Source organism: Haliaeetus albicilla, chromosome 12, assembly GCF_947461875.1.
Source record: "Haliaeetus albicilla chromosome 12, bHalAlb1.1, whole genome shotgun sequence".
Classification (NCBI taxonomy): domain Eukaryota; kingdom Metazoa; phylum Chordata; class Aves; order Accipitriformes; family Accipitridae; genus Haliaeetus; species Haliaeetus albicilla.
This window is the reverse complement of record NC_091494.1, coordinates 7,329,006-7,349,138: the sequence shown is the minus strand read 5'-3', so window position 1 is coordinate 7,349,138 and position 20,133 is coordinate 7,329,006. Positions and strand designations below refer to the sequence as shown.

Genomic DNA, 20,133 nt, shown 5'->3' with positions numbered 1-20,133 from the left:
TAGATTAGATAAAAACAAACCGTGCTGAGCCACGGCTGAGCCCGCCTGTCCTGCAGTCAGCCGTACCCACGAAGCCAGGCAGAGCGGGTGCTGCTGGTGTGAGTGGCCAAGCAGTGCCAGCCAGCCGGGGACGAGGGGTCACCACCTCGCCAGCCCTTCCCAGCCCAAATCCCTGTGGTGGGGAGGTGCTGCGGGATGTGGCCTGGCCAGGATTTGGGCTCCAGGTGCTGCCGGCCCTGCTGATATATGGGGGCTGCGCACAGAGCTCCTGGGGTCCTGGCGCTGCACCCAAACCTCAGACCTCCCCCAAGCAAGAATGAAAAGGTGTGAAACGCTGGTTGAGAGGAGAAACCGAAGCACTGGAAACTCTGGGATTTTTTAGGGCAATTTCATGAAATCCGACGCATTGATTTCACTAGCAAGGGTGCCCCAAGCTGAGCTGGCGCTGGCTGCGGGTGCTGCGCCTCAGCAAATCTCAGCCCCCAGGCGCTTTGGGAACGCGTCCGGCTGCGCAGTGTTGTGCCTGGGAAGGGCTCAATGCAGGGCAGGCGGCACTGCCCCACGGCTGTGAAGCAGCTGGAGCAGAGGCAAAAAGCACAATCAGTTTAAAGCCTACGATAAGGGGTGTCAGCACACCAGCAGTTGTGCCATTCCTCGGCCCTTTCTGTCTTCTAGTGGGCGACTGCGCTGAGGCCGTGGGCATGGAGAAAAAGGAGGGACCCAATGTGGGGATGGAGCGGTTCCCCCGCTGCCCTCAACGGAGGGCAGTTTTAGGGTGGTTTTGTTGTGTTTTGTTTGAGCCAAAAGAGATGCTTTCTACCCCTTCCTCCTTCTCCCCAATGATGTTGATGATAATAATACAGAGCCTGCACTCTCGGCTGTATGTGAGAACAAAAGTAATCACAGGGAAAAACAGTGCATAGAAATTAAATTGGAAATGCAAGGCCAGGGTTTCCATTTCAGTTCAGCTTCTGTATCTTTTCCCATTGAAAAGGATAAACAGGCTGAGCACAAATCAGTTTAATGGCAGCACAATTCCATGTTTCCTAGAGCAAATCGTAGCTCAAGCCCAAAGCGGCAGCGTGATACGCAGCACGCCAGCTCCGTGGGACGGCCACAGCATGGCACAGCCCCAGCGGAGCGTTGGGGGACCACCAGGGCCCCAGCAGCACTTGCTGCCCTCGGCAGCAGCGCTGAAATAACCTGGTTCACCAGGGTACAAGAGGGGCTGGTGTTCCTCTCCGGGCTCAGGGATGCTGGTAGGCCCTTGCCTGCGCAATTCCCAGCAGAAAAGAGGTGCCCCTTTGGGTGTCCCTCTGGGTGTCCCTCACATCCCTGAGGTCCTGGTGGCAGACTCGGACCCACTGGGAGCTTGCAGAGCTGTGCCAGGCTGCTCCCCCAGCATGGGCCAGGCAAGAAGGTTTTCACACTGCTCACTGCTGTGGCCCTAATTCCTTTCCTTCATCTGGCTCCTACAGTGCACGTTCATTTAAAGCATGGCTACAGCTGCCATTTACATTTTCTACCTAATCCCCGTTGCTGTGCCTTGCTCCGTGGTACAATGCACAAGTTGCTTGCCAGTGGAGCTGGGGCAGAAGCAAGCTGCTGGGCCAGTGCTCACCTGTAATGCCCCTCTTGGCTCCCCAGGCTCACATTTTGGGTTAGACCATATAAATTTGGCTCTCAGTGACTGCCCCCAATCCAAAGGGGCGATGGAGAAAGGCCAGGTTCAGGTACAGGAGGGAGAGGTTTGCCTGCACAGAGGGTAAGAAGAGCCTCCGAGAGCACTCAGACTTTGCTCGCCACCCACAGGTTGCCTCTGGGGTCTAAATCAGTTGTTTCCCATTTCACACTCAACATCTCAAATCCAAACAAAGAGCTGAAAGAATAGATCACGTCAAAATATTTCTGCTTTTCCCTCCTACGAGAATTCCCCATCAGAGACCAATCCAATTAAGGTGCTGGTTATGAAATTAACCATAATTACAAGAGCAATACTTAATGTTTTGCATTCTGATGAAGAAGCGGAATGGAAATGACAAAAAAAAAAAAAATGTGGGTCCTACTGGGATAACTAAGAGCAGTGTGGGGTGGCGGGGAGGAAAGGGCTGCCAGGGGAGCGAGGGCTGTGCAGGGTGGCAGTGGCTGGGCTGCACCATGGGTGCCCAGCCTGGGGACACCACAGCAGCAAGGGCAGGGGCTGGGTGCTCATGGGCACATCCCTCAGGGAGCAGTGGCCATTCTGTCCTCCAAAGCAGGCGATCAGCCCAGCCTGATGGCTGCCAGCAGGTATTTTGCCAATTGAGCATCGCTCGGACAGTGTTGGGCCGCAAGAACCATGTCCTGGGAGACACAGCCCAGAGCTGCACCTCCTTCCCTGTCCCCACTCCCTGCAGGGACCCTCCCGCCTCACCCACAGGACTGTCCCCAGCTCAGGACACCGACCCCAGCCCTCAGACAAGGGACATGAAAGCTTCAGTGGGCAAAGCCTTCGGCCTCTGACCAGGACACCTGGGTTCTCCTCTGGACCCCAGAAGAGTCATGTCCATGTATGGACACATGTCGACTGCAGGATGCTGTGGGCACTGAAAGGCTGACCGACTTACTTAGAGAGACACATGAAAAAAATTATGGAAGAAAACATGCAGGATGGTTAAACAGAAGCCATTTCTGTGCTTAACCAGGAGAATGAGCGAAACCAAGCCGAGCTCCCCGGCCCCCGTGACAGGGATACTGACCTGCTGCCTAGCCTGGTCCCATGCTCAGTTAGGAGATGCTGTTTGGATGGGATGCGGGGCTGTGGAGGGCAAGGGATGGTTGGCGAGGACTGAGCCACTGGTGGGGCTCATGGCAGGGCTCCCCCCCAAAATGGCTGTGCTGCTGCCAATGCATCAATAAGCTCTGTGCGTCCTCTTGGCATGGCCTGGATGGGTTCTGTCAGTCAGAACAGCTGTCTGTCAGCTGCTCCTGGAAGGTGGGAATCACCTGGGTCTTGCCGGCATGACCCGCTGCTCTCAGGGATGAAGGGAGCCTCACGCTCCCTGCCCGGGCTAAAGAGGTGATGAGGCCCTCTGTGGCATTTATCAGCATTTATTCAATTGCCTGGGTCAAGCTGACAATTAAAGCTGCCCGCTCAGACACAGCTACCTTTGTGCAACCTGTCTTTCTCCTGGCTTGCCGTGCCAAGGAGGGGCAGAGGCCATGCTGCGCTGCTGACAGTGCTCCCGGGGCTGGGGAAGCACTGGGGGGGGCCACGGCTGCTGTTTCTCCCCTTCCCCAAGCCAGCCCCGTCCTCAGACGCTCCTCTCCTTCTCTGTACCACACATGTCCTGACACTGTCCCAAAGGCTGCAAATTCAAACAGCCACCAAAACTGGCTGTTAGTAAGAAAGACATGTCCGCAGCCAGGGTCACAGGGAGCTGGGACACCCAGCAAAGGCACAGAAACCTCTCTCCATGCAGCCACTCCCCTCTGCAAGCTCCAATTTTACTCCCCCCCCAGATGGAGAGATAGAGGGGGAAAAAATTGACTTGGAAGAAAATTGAGGCCGTGGCCTGCAGTTGCTTTCTCCCTTTATTTTTCTTGGGTTGTTTGATTTGAGCGAAGCATTTGTAGCCCTCTTCTCTCTCATCCCAGCCTTCCCCACTACCTGACAAGCTCTTCTGGCTCTTTTCCCACCAAAAGCCATTTCTGCTCATGCTAGGATAAACCCTGCTCCCTTCACTTCTCAGGATTTAGCAGAGAATAGAGGAGAGCTGCTGACTCAGTGCATTGAATGTGTTTGAGAGCCAGGCAAACACCCTCCCTTGCCAAGCTGTGCCGTGATTTGCACCGCTGGCTGTGCCCTCTTCTTGCTGGCTCCGAAGCGCTGCCACGGTGGCCGGTGTCAAGCATAAAGGGTATGGGGACACTGAGCTCACGTTAGCCTGTACCATGGAAGGAGAGTCAATATGAGCCAACGGCACCGCTAACATCCACCCCAGCGCCAGCAGGGCCCAAGCAAACTGCCCAAGCCAAGGGGGGATCCAAGGACTGGCAGGACTCAGCTGAGGTGACGTGGAAAAGTGTCTCTCCAGCAGTTTCCACACCCGAAGCTTTGCGAAAGAGTTGGTGGAGTTGTGTTTTCCACCAGGACATTCACAGAGAGGTGCCCATTGCAAACACGTCCTCCCCTGCCTTGAGGGGCTGGGGTCCAACCTCCAGCGGTGACACAGACGTCACCAGAGAGCTGTCACAGCAGCCTGCACCCAACAGCCATCCAACACACCCGGGCCCGTCGCTGCCCGGTGACAACCACATACATGAAGCAACATGGGTAATGATGGGTATATTAATCCTCATCGAATCACAATAGGTTCGGTTGTGCTTTATAATTCAGCAACCGTAATTACACTATAATTACACTATAACTGTGGAGTTATTATAAAGTGATTTATCAGCCCATGAAATAAAACCTCAAGTTAAAGGATTTTATACTTGTTACATAGATCAAACAATATAAACTCCAGCATCATTACAGTGGCTGTATTAAGCAGGAAACTAAAGAAATAATAAGTCTTTCAGTCATGCTGTTAACCTTCCAGTGATATGAAACAGTGGTAATTAGAGGTATCACAGAGTAATTACGTTATAGGTGTAGAGTAACTGCAGCATGGTACGGTATTACAGAAGTATAACTATTCGTTTTGTAATTAATCCCTCCACAAAAAGGCTTGGAAAACCTGACTCTTCCCCAGGTGCTGTAAACTCAGCTCCACTATCTTCTCCAGTCGCTTCCTACCTGTCCCGTGGGAGCCTCGGGGAAAGCTGGGGCTGCCCGAGCACCCAGCGCAGGCAGGTGCCACTGCCTGCAGCCCTGCCAGCTCCGAGCTGCTGGCTGGGGGCTTACAGCTGAGAGAGGAGGAGGAGCCCCCTCCTGCTACCCGGTAACCTGCAAAGCCCCCACCAGGGACACGGCTGCCTCCAGGGAGTGTCTGTCTCTCTCCCAGCACGGCAGGCACTGGGGAAGGAGCAGAAGGGCCCGGCTACGGGGAAAACTGCCCCAGCGTGTCTGCAGGAAGACGCGGAGGCTTCAGCCCAGGGACACATTTCTGTCTCGGCCTTACTCACCAGCCTGGCTAGGCTAAGAGCTTCAGAGACCACTTCTCCTCCATGGTATTAAGCTACTGAGCCAATGTCCTCCATGGAGGAGCCAGGAGCAGCAGGCGAGAAGGCACGGCCAGCCCTGACTTCTCCTCCCACCGAGCCCCAGCCCACGCTGCTGGGATGGCTGGAGGGCTGAGCGGGACTTCATGCACTGGGAGAGTGAGGCTGCCCCTCGGCTTGTGGCACCTGGGACACGCACGGGGTGTCACTTGCAAAAGGTCCAGGAGAGGGACAAGGAGCGCACTTGAAACCGGGGGAACGGATGCGGAGGAAGGGGGTCGAACAAAGGTTTGGGCTGTGGCGCTGGTGTGGGGCTGGGATCGCTGCCTCTGCGGTGGGGCTGGGTCGGGCAGTGCAGGCAGCCCTGGTAAGGTCCATGCAGCCCCCGTGCCAGCGGGCTGGCTGGAGGCACAGCCACGCTGCTGCTCCACGGCTGCCTCTGGCAGGCATGAAGGTCAGGTCAGGGCTGGTGCAAGTGGCAGAGCAGTGAGGAGAGGGTTCAGGCTGGCGGGAGGACTGGGATGGGGATGTGGAAGGGCTATCATTTCAGAGCTGGGCTCCGTTAGGTGGTGCAGAGGAAGGGGAGACGGAGGGAGAAGGAGCAGATCTGCGGAGTGGGGCTGCTGTTCCTGGGGATGCCTCAGCCGCTCTGCCCCATGCTCCCCCCGCGGGCCAAGACCCTGGAGAACAGTGTGGGCTGGGGGCGAGCGTGGGGCTGTCACGCAGGTTCCCTGCTGCAGCCCAGCAGGTAGAGCTGCTTTGCTGGAAAGGGCGTTTGCTGGGAAAGGACTGTGGATGGCGGCGACTGCTCGGGCGGTAGCTGGGCTAGCGGCAGGCAGAGAGAGGCAGCAGAGCCTCGGCTTCGCCAACCAGCACAGACCCGCGGCGAGGAGAGCTGATCCCACCGGTGCCCACGCTCACCCGCTGTCCCTCCCTCCCAGTGCAAATCACTTGCCCAGCACCAACACTGCCAGTTCTTTCTTCTCGGAGGTGGCTCCTCCGGCACCTGGAGCGAACCATGCCTCTACCCTTCGCTCGGGCTATTTATATATCCAAGGCGCAAGGTGAAAAAAATCTGATCACCTACACATGGTATTCAGAGAGCAACAAGCAATGGCACTGCCCGGGAGGAGTCCCAAAGCCCTTCTAGCCAGCAGGCTCTTGGGCATCCTCCCAACCCCGGCTGCCCTGCAAAGCCCCTTCAACATTAACCCCTTCTTTTTTCTGCCAGATGCAAACCAAGGGCTGAGCCGGCGCTGGCACTCTGACCCTCCCCAGCACCTCCGGGCTGGCTCCTGTGCGTGGAGCTGAGCCCAGGTTGGGGGACCCTTCAGTGCCTTCAGAGCCCCCCCGGAGCCTGAGGGATCATCCTGTCCGGCAGTGACTCCCCACGGCCCCGACTCACCTGCCTCCAGGCTGGGGGGCTAGTGATGGAGAGGTGAGCCCCCGCCCTGAAAAATTACCCCCCCACGGCTCCTGCCTCCAGCCTGGTCCCTCAGGGCTGGAGAGCTCTCCCTGCCCGTATTTAACCCTTGGTGTCTCTGCCCCGGGGACAGGCAGAGGGCCGATTCCTCCTCTTGAATTAACCCTTGCAGGCTGGGGAGCTGGGCACTGCCTGCTTGAGGGCCGATCCCCCTGCTCCCCAGCAAGCCCTGGGAGGTAGTGCTGTCCCGGCCATCCATCCCCTACCTGAATATGTAATCTGCTCCAGACCGGCTAACTCATCTGCTTAACTACCGGGGGGAGGAGGAGGAGAGCTCCCACATCAGGATGCAGCTCTGCGCTCTCCTCGGCACCGCCGAGCCCCAGCCCTCCGCCGGGCGAGTCAGCCCCGGGTGGCCGGGACCCCAGCCCCGCAGCCCGGCCCCGCCTGGCTGCAAGCTGCCTCTTCCCGCAGGGGCTGGGCAAGGGGCTGCGGGGAAAGGCAGGGGAGAGGCGCAGGGGGGGCTGGGGAGGAGATCGGCAGAGGGAAGACTCCCGGGCAGAGCAGGGCGGTGGAAGCGGCAGGATGGGCGCCAAGAGGGGCTGGAGGACGGCAGGGCCCCGGGGCACACGTCCGTCCGTCTGTCCCCGCCACGGGCAGCCCCTGACCCCCCTGTCCCTTCCCTCCCCACCCCGGCCGGCGGTGCCCGCCCCGCTCCCCGGACCCCCGCCCCGGGGCGCGGTGCCAAGCCGCCACCGGCGGGCACCGGCGGCACGTACCCCCCCCCCGCACCCGCGGTGCCCTCGCCGGTGCACGCACGAAGTTCCCGGCCCGGCACCCCCCGAGCACCGGCGCGGATCCGGCCCGAGGGCAGCGACGCGGCTCCGGCCGGGGGACACACACACACACACACACGGACGGAGCCCACCAGCTCCCCCGCACCGCCGGTCCCGCCAGCCCCGCTCCGGCATCCCCGTCTCGCTTACCTGCATCTCATTCTCGCCGGCGATCTCCTTCGGTCAGAAATGGCATCTCCCCCGGCCCCCACCCCCTCCGCCAAAACCTCCACCTGCAGTAACGCAGCTCCCCCTCTCCGCAGCGACAGCACGAGGGGCGGCGGCGCTCCCGGGTCCGAGCCGCCCCCCCCCCCAACCCCAGCCCCGAGCCCGGGGGAGGGCCGGGCCGGGCACGGGGCCGCTCCGGGGCCGCCCTAGGGACGCGCGGTGACCGGTTGCCTCCCCTCCGCGCCCGCCGGGCGGCCGGCGGCGGCGGCGCCGCTGCGGGGCGGCGGTGGCCGCATCGCCCCACCGGGCGGGCTGGCAGGGCCCGGGCTCCGCACGCCCGCTGCCGCCGGGCGGGTCTGCAGCGGCGGGGGCCGGGCCGGGAACCACCGCCGCCGCCGCCGCCGCCGCGCCGGCCCCCCGCCTCCCCTCCGGGAGGAGCCGCCGGCGGGCGCGGGGCGGTGCGCGGAGCGGCGCGGGGGACGGGAACGGCGGCGGCGGCGGCCGCGGTCAGTCCCCTCCTCCCGCCGCCTCCCCCTCTCCAGCGCGGCGAAGGGAGGCGAGAGCCGGTGGGGGGGGGTGCGGGGGGTGTGCGGGCCCCCCCGGGGCCGGGGTGGGTGGGGGGAAGCGGTGCTTTTCGCGGAGGGGCCGCTGTGCGAGCTGCCGAGGGTGCCGTCGCACCCGCAGACCGTAGCGCCTGTCTCCGGGATCCGGCAGCAAAGCGGGGCCGGGACCGGTGGCCCCCGGCAGCCCTTGCAGAGAGGAGTGGGGGGGGGGGCACCGGCAGTCCCCGCTCCTCCGGCGGGGCTCGCAGAGGACGGGCTGGAGGAGCGCTGCTGGTCGCCCGTGCTTCAGTGCCCAGCCCTGCTTGAGCCTGCTGAGGGAAGATGCCGGGCTACCCTGGAGATTGCAGAGCGGTCCGTCCTGCAGCAGCTACCCCTGCAAAGCGGTTCGCTTCTCTTTTTTTCACTGCCCCCCCCCCCCCCCCGCCGGCACATGAGAGGAAAAGGGCTACAAGGCTTGGGGGGGGATGCCTCTGAGGACCGATCTGGGACCTGGTGATCCCAAAGGCCTCCTGAGAGGCTCGGCGCATGCTGAGCTGGTGGCATCTCATTCAGAACTAAATGCACGACTTCCCGAGCGCTGCCCACTGCTTCACCCCCTTCCATAATGGACACTGATTTATCGAGCAGCATTAGCAGATTTGCCCAGTGTTGGCTCTTCCAGCAGAGGCTGATTTCTCTGGCAGTAATGGACACAAACTTTGCTTCTAATGTGCACTTTCCCCTCCTGCTTCCTCTCAGCAGGGCTCTCCTGGGGCGCTTCCCACTCTGTCCTGTTTCTACCCAGCTGTCCTCGCAGCGTGGCCGGCCGCAGGCCAAGGTGGACCCAAGGCAGCTGCACCAGGGCCCTCTGCGTTGGCACGGGCTGGGGCCAGAGGCTCTGCGGGAGTCCTTTCGCTGGGTCCCATGAACCTTCCCTTGGACGGCTCTTTCAGCCGGTGGGAGCTTTTGAGGAAGACGATGGCTTGGCCTTCCTCCACCAGCCATTTAACCAAGCTCGGGGGTGGAGATTCCCATGCAGAGCATCCCTCTGGGCTGGCCTCCCTTCCTCTGTCCTGCGAAAGTGGAGCTGCGTGCTTGCCCCAGGCCTCTCCCGTGCGATGGTGTCCCCCCAGCCTGCGGGGAGGCCGGCGGGTGGCGTGCCAGAGCTAAGCCAAACACCTACAGGTGCCTGCTGTGGAGCATGGGAGCCCAGTGGCTGTCCCGAGCTCACGTCCCTGCGGTGGGCTACAAGCAAACCCAGCGCGGTGTGAGCCCCCCTCCGCACTCCAACAGAAGCTTCTGCCTCCCCGGAGCCCTCAGCAGAGCTCGTTATCCTCCTGCTCAGCACACGCGAGCTTCTGAGCGGAGCAGGAATAAACAAAGGGTAGGCACTGCAAGCTTGCCAGCTGAGGGCTGAATCACTCCAGCTCCCTGCTCCCGCTCGGTGCTCCTGCCCACTCCTAGGCTGCCGCCTCTCCTCCTGTGGGCGCAGACCCCGGCTTGGCTGGGAGGGTGGGTGCCTGTCAGGCATGCAGCCCTGCCTGGGCTTGAGCAAAGGACCCTTGTGGCAAGAAACACGGGAAGGTGAGAGCGTGGGTGTGTGTGCATGCGTGCTCTGCTCCTGACACCGAGGAAATTCAGCCTGGCCCCTCTCAGTGGTCCTCAGACCTTTACTCAGCACAGATCAATGCTTCTTATTATTATGGCTATTTCAGCGATGCCATCGATGTTAATAGCACTTCACAAACAGAGACAAAGCTGGCAATCTGAATGTGGCCAGAAAAAACAAACAGAGGACAAAAGACAGGCTAAGAGCTCTGAATGCCATTTTTAATGCTTCCCCCCACCACGGTTAAAGCTCCGCTAAAGTGCAGGGCACCGTGTATTCAATAACACTCCAGAATAATTCCTGGCATTGTCTGGTGTGAGAGGGGGAAATTTCACCTCAGCCTTTCCGCAAAGATTCAGCAAATACGCCATGCAAGCAGCACTGGTGGCCCTGCGAGAGTGATGCTATACGCTGCCTGGAAGCAGGGGGCCTTCCAAGACCGTCTTTCCCACCTCGGCTCTGACAGCTATCCCCACCCTGGCAGTGTGGTGAGCGGCAGAGGATGGGGGACTTGGTGTGCAGAAGCAGAGATGAGCTTTTGGGCTGAGATGGCATCCATGCACATCTCTCCTATAGAAAAGTCCCGTGCAAAACCTGCCTTTTCAGTAAGCTCTGTGTGTGATTTCTGACTTGGGCGGGCAGAGGGAGCGGTGCAGCAGGAGAGGCGAGGGCAGCACGGATGTGCCAGGCGTGGCGGCGGAGCCCAGCCCTGGTTTGCTCTGCCGGCTACAGTGGGGCGTTTTGGCCAGCAGCGGGGTGAGACGATAGGGAAGATGGAGAGCGCAGTGAAAAGAAAGCATCGCTTAATAACCGCTCTCCTAGCTGGGTGCAGGAGCACGAAGGCCTTTATCGATGGTGCCGGAGTTTAAGAGGAGCCAGGACGCCTAATCTCCCCGAGGAGCAGCGCTGCCATTTGGGCTTTTCCCTTCCTCCAAATGTGGAGGGGTAACTCTCACCCCACCTCATGGGCAACACTTCCTTACCCCAACAGCCCCAAAGACACCTCGGACAAAGGCAGATCCTAGCAGCAATAAACCCCCTTGATCTCTGCAGGAGGAACTGCACTGGCCCTTGCTCAGAAGCCCCAAGGGTTCCCATGTTTCTGCATTTACCAACCTATCATTGTAAGCTCTGTGCTGGCAGATCCTCTGTGGCCTCCTCACCCTAAAATGTTGCCGTCATGCAGCCCTGGTGCAGCAGTGAGCTCCCGGGACTGGAGCGAGAGATCTGGATGGCTGCCCATGAGTGAGGCCAAGGTGCTTTCCCCCAGGGACCAGCAAGCGGCATGGCTCACCCCACACAGCACCAGAGGCCCAGATCTACCTGGGACTGTCAGGTTGTTCCCAGCTCTTCATGGGCCACCGCTGGCCAGCATCTTGCTACCACAGACGAACAACTACCGTGAGGGCTGAGACCATCCCGCACGCAGACGGTAATGCAGCCCACCCTTAACACATGCTCCATATGAAGGTCCTGCTTGAAGAGGAGCAGCGATGCAGCTCAGAGGGGGTAAGTTTATAACATTACCTGGGAGAAGGGCATCAATGGGACATTAGGAAGAAGAACAGGATAACTGGGTGCTACCACTCCTGGCAAAGGACTGCTTTTGTAGAGGGATATTCAGAGTTAAGGTAAGGGTGAGCTTACTGTTAAGGTTCCCGAGGTGTAGCATGGGTGACAGAGCACTGGGGACAGCCAGAAGTATGCAACCAAACCTTACTGGAAGTACTGTCCTCTCCTGTCCCCACTAACAGCCTGTATCTATTTGCAGCTGCCAGCTTTGCGGTAGACATGCTTTTTTTCCCTCTCACATCACCTTTACTGGCCTCCCCACGCTGTGGACACCAACTCCAGCTGTTGTGGGAGGCCACAAAGACCCACTCAACTGGGTCAACCTCCTTCTTGCAGCATGGAGTGACTCAAATCAAGGGGCATCCCGGGCCTCCAGGTGTGACCATCCTGTCCTCTGTATAGCCCCAAGCTGCAGAGGACACCGCAGAGAGCAGCTCTGCTCACAAGCCCTCATCAAACATTTTCCCCTTTAAAACCTGCAGGGAGTGGCAAGAACATTTGGGTGTCCATCTGTGGGGCTCATCCCTCAGACAGATGCTCCAGCTCTTTGCCACTGCCATCCTCAGACGATAACGGACTGTGGCAGATGGTTCCCTTCTGTTGGCAGGAGGCAGGAGTTTATCCCTGCTCCCAGCTCCCTCCTGGAGAGGCGGCACCTGCACACTGCACGAGGGACCGAGCCTCCCGCCCAGGCAGCAGGGAGCAGACCTGCCCCTCAACAGGGCTAGCTGGGACATGCTCATCTCTCTCGGTTTCAGTGCACGTGTCCAGGAATCCCACAAAAGGTCCAGAAAGGGCTGAGCTGGCAGGAGGGAGATGGATTTTAATTACTCCCATTATTATTATAGTTCCTTTTCTTTCAGATTTTCACACTCTTGTCGTAACAAGCTGAGCTGAGAAAATACGTGCAAATGCCAGGCTGAGATAAGATGTACCACACCTTGAAGTACTGCCAGCACCAGCTCTGGGAACGCCAGATTGGCTGTCTGCCCCTCCAGCCTCCTCCCTTTGTCAGCAAGGACAGAGGGAGGGTCTGCACCCGCTCTGCCCCTGCGCACCTGGAAAGCAAGGTGCCTTGCATTTCCCCTGGGCTTGGCCGGCAACTGGCTCCTTGATCCTGGCCAGTACTAACCAGTCCCTGGAGAAGGCAGCCGTAACCTCCTGGCTGCTTGGGACAGGGATGGAAAGGCAACCAAGATGTCTTGTGTTTGTCTTGCACAACACTGGCACACAGACCTCCTCTGCCCACCTTGGGGCTGCAGCTCTGCAGGCAGCAGGACCTGTTCCTGAGAACAGCTGAGAGCACCTGACCCCTGCGGATGCAGTCAGGGGATGAACGTGCTCTCGGATAGCGCGTGCTTTCTTCCTTGGAGGTGGTGACATTTCAGGGTGTGTGTGGGGGGGAGTGGGATGAAGGGGCAATGCAGGATATTCCTGCTCCCCCGTCCCCACTGCCATCTGGATGTGTACTGATGCCTCCTCACAGCAGGCTGAGTCAGTCCAGTGGCTTCTCATTATCAGCTGGAGGGAGTCCAAATTCTGCATTGTATGGCTGCTCCTGGGTGAAATTGAGGATCGTTATCAAGTATTATCATAATGGTTTCTCTCTGTACTGTCTTGTACTGCTCCTTGCCCTGGTCAGCTGATTGATTTGGAGCAGAAGGAGGCAATGTACCAAAAATCCTTTGCCCAACAGCCGCCCACTTGGGACAGCTGTGGCAGGAGCCGTGCAATCTCACCGTTGACACGGGCTCAGGCTGTGCAGGCCATCGAGGGTGATCCCACCGTTGTCCCCATCTACAGCCTCGCTTGCTGGGAGGCTGCAGCCCCTCCAGCAGCAGATGTGTGGCCAAGCCCATCTCCAGGCATCTCTGCTCAACTGAAGCGAGATGAGAGGTAGGACATGCTGTGCTTATGCCTTTCGTCTCTCAAATCATGACACGACCTCCATGATGCTCCAGAGAACAGGAAGAAAGAAGAGAAAAAAGCCTTTCTGTAGCCCCCTTCAAGCCTTTCTGTAGCCCCCTTCAAGCATGTGCTGCTGAAAGGGAGATGAGCCGCTGCTCCACAGGGGCTGCCCCAGCTCAGCTCACCCAAGCATCTGCCAGGGAACTGCCACCACCCTGTCCTGTTCGAGCTCAGGGTGTGGAAATTAGGCCTTGCTACGAAATGCTCTGCCGCGGAGAGAGGCCACATGTCCTTATGTCAACCTGACTCAAGTGCCTGATAGCTTGACTGCTCTGTCAAGCAGCCCAAACACGCTGCGTGAAGGGCTGCGGGAAAAGGCTCCATTAAATTCTTAAGCTCATCGACACATATACAGAAGGTATTAATAATATCAAGCATCTCAGTGTCTATTGTAGCCCACATCCAGGAGATGAAAGATAATTTCTGGGACAAGGAAGTTATGACAGTGACAGCTTTTTAACAGCTTGGCGTAAGAATAGGAGCCGCACAATGGGACAAAGAGCAATGATTAAAGATCTTTGCACAAAGGAGAGAGGGCCTGGAGACTGCGGTGAGTGTGGAGGACGTAAAAGTCGTGTCAAATGCCCACGCAGAAAAAGAAAAGCCTGTGTTGGACAAGGAGGATGGGAAGGTGGTGTGGGAGACGTCCTGCTGGGGCTGACTCACAAATGCTTGGCAACTAATGGAAAGGGGTCAGCGTTCCTGGAGGAGATGAAATGGGCTCCTCACCGTAATGTTTAAAAGTGGTTTGGCCCCTGCCTGGTGTGCCAGGCAGAGAGATGGGCACGCCGCAGCTGGGGCTGCAGCCAGCCTGGCAAGTGGCGCAGGGAAAGGCGATGCTGGGGAGCAGGGGAGGGAGCTGAGCTGCGCTGGAGACCGGGCAGAGACCGGGGAGCAAACACGTGTCGGCTGGGAAGGGGAGATCTGGCATGGGGCAGGGTGAGGAAGGAGCTCTGCCCCCCGAAGGCCAGAGCTGGAGAAGTGGAGGCAGCAGACCCAGCACCCGGACACCCTCGGAAGTGTAATTATTACTAATATCCTTAGTGTTTCTTTGCACACATACATGCTCCCCTAATGTACACTGCACATGTAAACAGCCTCCTAGTGACATTTGCACGCCCAATTACACCTGCATATCATTGATTTACATGCACAGTTGGAGAGCAATTAAAACCCTGGAGCCTGCTTTGCACTTTCCCACAGCCACCTCCGTGAACCCATGCTGAGGAGGAAGAGCACCTCGCACCGAGGCTAAACCCTGGCCTGGTCCCCTATGGCTCGCGCCTTTTGATTTCCCTCCCCTGCAGTGGCGTGCGGGGAGAGCCCTGGCCTCACTGCGGGCTGAGCAGGGTGGGCTCACACCGGTGCCCTCTCCTGCAACTCCTTCATCTGCAGCGACCCTAAAACCAGCTGTAATATTTGCTGTTTGCTCAGCTCCTGTCATAAGTGACTGGCGCCTTTCCAAAAAGGATTAAAAGCAGGGAGTGAGAAACATAAAAGCTCATGTAATTATGTGCAAAAAACCCCTTAATAATTTATAGAGGGAGAGGGTAAATATCTTAGTGTGTTATTCAAGTGTAGCTCATTGTCCCGTTTGGCTAATACCCAGAGTGCACGCATCACAGGCTTTATCCGGGAGGCTGTTTTGCCTTTAATACCTTTCATAAATTATTGAATTTATAAAGAGGAAAGCAGGTGTCATGTCGCTCCTATAAACAGCTCGTTAGTTAAAGCTAACGAAGGTGGGGAGCAAGTTTCCTCTTGCCTTGTCTATCTCCCCTCTTGCTGTCTCTGCTGTCATCCGCGATGAAGCACAGACCCTGAGCTGGGGCACAGCAGTGGCATTTGCCTAAAAACCTGAAGTCCCAGGGAAAATCGGAAGCACTGGCTGCAGGGAAATGGCCTGTGGCACCCCTATCCTCTGGCTTTCTGAGACCTGTTTGTGCCCTCAGTGGAGGCTGGGAAGGGGGCGAAGATGGAAGAGTGGAGAGGATCCCCAGCTCACCTGCTGCAGCGTCACCATCTTCATGTCACCTGTGGTCCTCTGCTGGGACACAGGAATGGGGCGTTAGCTCCTGGGGGTACCCAGGGATGCTCTGGACGCTCTGCTCCCAGGGGAAGGGCAAGAATGAAAGGTGGACCCTGAGGGCAGGACGGGGCAGGGGCAGAGATCTCCACGGCAGGATGGCTGAGCACAAAGGTGTCCCTGCCCAGGGGCCCTCTCGCCAAAATAGCCACGTCTGTCCTGTTTCCAGCAGACCTGGGCCAGGGTGCTAAGCCTGAGGGCTGCTCCTGAGCACAGGAGATTTGGTTTCAGGCTGGCTGGAGGAAGCACAGCATCTCCCTGATTTTTTGCTGAGTGAGGCAGGGTGTTAGGAGGCCGTCTCTAAAAACAGCAGACGTGTGACTGAGTCAGGCAGCATGCGTCTGTGCGAGGGAGTCAGCCAGAGCACCCGCGCACAGGAAAACCAGCATGCAAGTGTGCCCACGCAGCCTCCGCCGGCCAGCCAGGCCCCCCCCGCGCAGGCTGTGCCCCCCACCCCTGCGCTGTGGGACAGGGTGTAGCGAACGCACGCCGTCAAGGCAGAGCAAGCCTGCGCTCGGGAAGCAGCTGGTTCGGAGGCTCCGCTTTCACACCCATGAGAGAGTCACTGAAGAGATGAACCCCCACATGCACCCTCTCCAAATATAATACATAGGGATTGAAAAACAGATACGGAAAGGGGAGCCATCAAAAGTATTTTAAACAGAGTTTAGAGCAGCTAGCGCCAAATCAGGGTGAATATGCTGCAACACAAAGGACCCACACGGAAAATGTTGCTGCAGTGAAGCTGGCAGCGCCGGCATCCCAACAGCCACGGCACGGCACAGAGATGGGGATGCACGGAGCAACACAAGCCGCTTCGGTCCGCGACTGCCAGCAGCAAGGCATGTTTGAGCCACATGATGAATGATGGACCCTGAAGAAGACCCAGCAGGGCCTCGCGGGCATGGGAAGAGAGAACTGAAACTATTGATAATGAATTAACTCCTTCAATTACAGAAGCCTAATGAGGTAGTGCAAAGTCAGCTCTAATGAACATCAGTTTAATAGGGGTGGTTCCTCAGGGCGCTGGTTTTCGACTCAATCTTTACAAGGTAGGAAACACTTCAAAAGTATCAAGCAATTAGTGTCACTTAATGAACACCCACTCCCTGCTCTCTGCAGAGCCGACGGTTTGTGGAGGGCAGGTGGCTGTTATAGCATGAGGCATCCCTGACCCGCGGGAGAGGTCCTGCCCTGTGCCCAGTTGGTCCTCAGCACGGTGGCCCACTAGCACTAGGATGGCCTGGGAGGCAGCTCTGCCGCCACACCTTTGCTGGCAGCACGGAGCTTGTTTATCCCGGCAGAACGCACAGTTTCTGGGGATGCTGCAGGATGCATTAGTTGCTGTAAGATGAAGCGAATGTCACGGGGCCCAGCTCTCCCCTAGAGGCAGCTATTTTTTCGGGTTTTTTTGGTGATAACAGTGTAAGTGACAAAACAAATGTCACTGCCCACTGGCCCCGATGCCTCCCTCGAAACCTGCTGGGTCCCATGGAGTGCAGGGGGAGGAAGGTGGGGGGGGTGGAGGAGGGATGCTGCTACCCCCAGCAAAGCACCATTTCTGACCCTGCTGCATGGGCCCCCTCCATGCCCATCACAGGGGCAAGCAGTGGTGTAGGGGAGCTGTGCTCAGCGGGACACCGCCGATCTCGAGCCGGAGCAGGGATCTCCTGTAAAGCCGGGATCCCAGCGGTGCCATCCCCTTGGAAAGCACAGTGCTGCACCGACTGTGTTGGGGAGGGATTTACATACTGAGGAGCCTCCAGCGGAGTAAAGACAACCTAACATCTATTTTGGGTCTCAAAGCCAAAGGCTGTATTTCAAATCCGCTGATCAGGTGAGAATACAGCAAACTCATGCAGAGTGGAGCTGGGGAAGGAGGGGGAGCCTCTGGCTTCTGGCAGCGCTCCCCACTCCGCAGCCAGGTCCCCACAGGGGCTGGAGGGTGCTTCATGGCAATGGCCCCCAGTGCCCCATCAGCACCCACCAGAGTTGGGCTTCCAGGGGAAGGGACTCCCTGCTCTCCTTGGGGCTGAGCCCCAAACTCCTGCTGCATGGGGTCCGTACAGAGGGGCCCTTCCAGCATCTAACCCTCCACTTGCAGGGGCTGCCGGGGCCCTGCCTTTACCCAGGGCTGTCCAGAGCTGAATGAGAGCGCAGATGCCATGAAGAAAGCAGAGAGAGGGAGGGGAGACCCCCCCCATCTTGCTATGATTATTCAGGCAAAACCCCCTGACATCTGCAGTACCCAGACATTTTTAAAAAGCAATGTCTCCACCTGAAAGAGCACTTTAAACACAGAGACATTTCCTCTGAATTTGCACAGTCCCACAAAGCTCCTGTGCAGCCTGAACAGCTGGAGGGGCACCGGCAGCTCGGCCCCCACTCCCCATAGATGGAGCAGACAGAGGCACGCTGGCTTGCTCCCCAAGCCCAGGCGTGTCGTGCAGGGGCTGCCCGTGTCTCCAGCTGCTGTGGCAGATGGAGGTGGAGGTGTGCAGCCTGCACTGCCTGTTGGGACCATGCAGGGGCTTGGCTGTGGCCTCCCTGCCCTGCTGATGGGCTTCAGAGCAGGCTGGGAGCACGGCGGATGGCTGGAAGAGCCCAGATGCCAGGAGAGGCACAGGCCAGGTAATTCACCCATGTGGATGTGTGCATGTCTGTAAAAGCTCTTGGGTCTGTGCGCCGTTCTCAGGAGTGCAATGTGTGGGGTACCCCCAGGGCAGATGACCCCTTGGCCCAGCTTGGGGAGAGCATAAGGAGGAGGTGAGGAGCCCAGAAGCCGTTCCTGCCCTCCCTTCCATCTCTGTACAGAGCTGGGCCAGAGCTTGCATGGGAAGAGAGACCCAGGAGTCTCCCAGGATCACTGGTCCTGGTCAGGACAAGCCAGAAAGGAAGTGCAAGGCAGTGGATTGGAGGAAGAAGCAGAGACACAGGTAGATATAGGTAGGGAAGATAACAGCCCCATGTCTGGTACTAGACCCATATAAAAATCCAAATCTGGGAATCTCCAGTTCCCGTGAACACCTTATCTGAGACCGGTGTAACCAGCAGCTGCCCCCAGCTCTTACCAGTCCGACAGCACTGGCTGCAGATGCCAGCCTTGGGGGGTATCAGACCCTATGCTCAAATGGATCTACAAAGATCTCCAAGGGATGGTCCCCTGGCCTGGCTGCTGGTCGGCCTCTGGGTGGGTAGGGGTGTGTTCCTCCCCTCCAACCCTCCCAGTGCCCATTTTCCCTGCAGCTTGGAGGGGACACAGGGCACTGATCCTGGCCAGCCTCCCCCAGACCATCTTGTCACAATTCATAAGGGCTATAAAAGGTGCTGAGAGGGGTCTCAGGAGTGTAAAATGCTCAGGGAGGTGGGGTGCAGGCTGTTGTATGGAGGATGCTCAAAGAGCTGGTTTCATTAACAGCTATGCAGCTCCAGGCGCTGGAGATTATTCTCGTCTCATTTCTTGTTTGATCGACTTACTCAAAGATATATTAGTGGATTAACCGTAATTCTTATGATGCTGGAGCAGCATCTTCACAGGGGGTTTAGGGAGGTGGAAGGGGTAGCTTTCATGTTACCCTGGAGCAAGTCTGCAGCTGGGCGGGCTTGCCAGGGGAACAACAAGAGGTGCAGAGTCCTGGCAACAGCCACTCTCTTCTCCAAAACTGGCAGTGTTGTAGAGAAACAGTGCTGTCTGGAGGGCAGCAACGTCAGAGGCTGGCAAGCCTCGCGGTCCCTCCTGCCTTCTTCCCTCTCACATGTTACACTTCGCAGCTTCTGGCCTCCATTTCACAGGGAGGGCTTGGGGGGACAGGGGACTGAACCCAGGGATGTGGGAAGTCTCTTCCCACCTTCTGTTGCTAAGTCCTCCTCCCCGCAGGCAACTCCCACTGGGGGTGTCATTCCGATAAGCTCTGCTTCCTTGTCCCAGAAGGCCCCATGGCCATGCCCTGGTCTCCCCCCAGCCCTTACAGCCCACAGATAAGCAACCTCACAGCGTTCATTATTTTCCTGGGCTGTGTTGGCGCGTGTGGCAGAGTCTTCCCCCTTCCCACCCCCCTCCCCATCAACTGGCAAAGCCCCAGCGGTTTCCCCCAGAGAGCATGCGGTGAGACACAGCATGAAACAACTGCAGATAATTAAAGGATTGAATGGGGTATTGGAGAAGAGCAGGGAGCTTGCAACATCCATAAATAGCTTGCCTTGCTGAGCTGCTTAACTCCTTGCTTGTTCTTGCCAAAGTGCAGACCCCAAAGGGATGGTGCCTGTGCATGAATAGGGGTGGAAAGTTCAGGAGCGTATTTTTAAACCATTCAAGCTGTAGTCAGGCTGAGTGATACATTATTGTCTGTGTGTGTCACTTGAAATGTCTTATGAATGCAAGAGAAAAAAAGCACCATTTTGCCTCTCTAAACTCCCACCCCTCTGCTCCTACCCAAATAACGTCAGGCTAGATCTGACAGGCGAAAGGAAAGCACCACGAGGTAAGGCTGGTTAAAAGCAGCGTGAAATGCCAAGGAGCCCCCAGGAAGGGCAGTACAGCTATGTGCCTAACGGAGACGGTGTCCTTCACCTCGCATGACAGCAGATCTTCCCCAGACCATGGGAATACTGGGTGTAGATAGCATCACCTCAGTGCCATGGTGCTGCCTACCCTGAGCCTCTGGGGCCTCTCTGGGCGGCTGGCACTTGGTGACAGTGACAGTCCGCCAGTCCCCGGGGCTGGCAGCCAGCCTCAAGCTGTGGCTGGAGACAGAGATACCAAAGAGCCTGACAAACAGCTGGAG

The 20,133-nt window shown here is 58.1% G+C and overlaps 1 protein-coding gene across 4 annotated transcripts in view; it reads right to left on the bottom strand.

Annotated features, from left to right (window-relative positions):
- The window catches only part of LINGO1 (leucine rich repeat and Ig domain containing 1), a 165,216-nt gene that overhangs the window by 11,229 nt on the left and 133,854 nt on the right, over nt 1–20,133 (bottom strand). Inside the window, exon 1 of one of the 4 annotated variants that reach the window (XM_069797873.1) lies at nt 7,555–8,018. The exons of the other annotated variants lie outside the window; for them this stretch is intronic. Within the exon in view, the coding sequence (XP_069653974.1) occupies nt 7,555–7,560 (6 nt within the window). The 5' untranslated portion in view covers nt 7,561–8,018. Of the gene's footprint in view, nt 1–7,554; nt 8,019–20,133 lie in introns of those variants that run through there. 4 annotated transcript variants of the gene reach the window in all.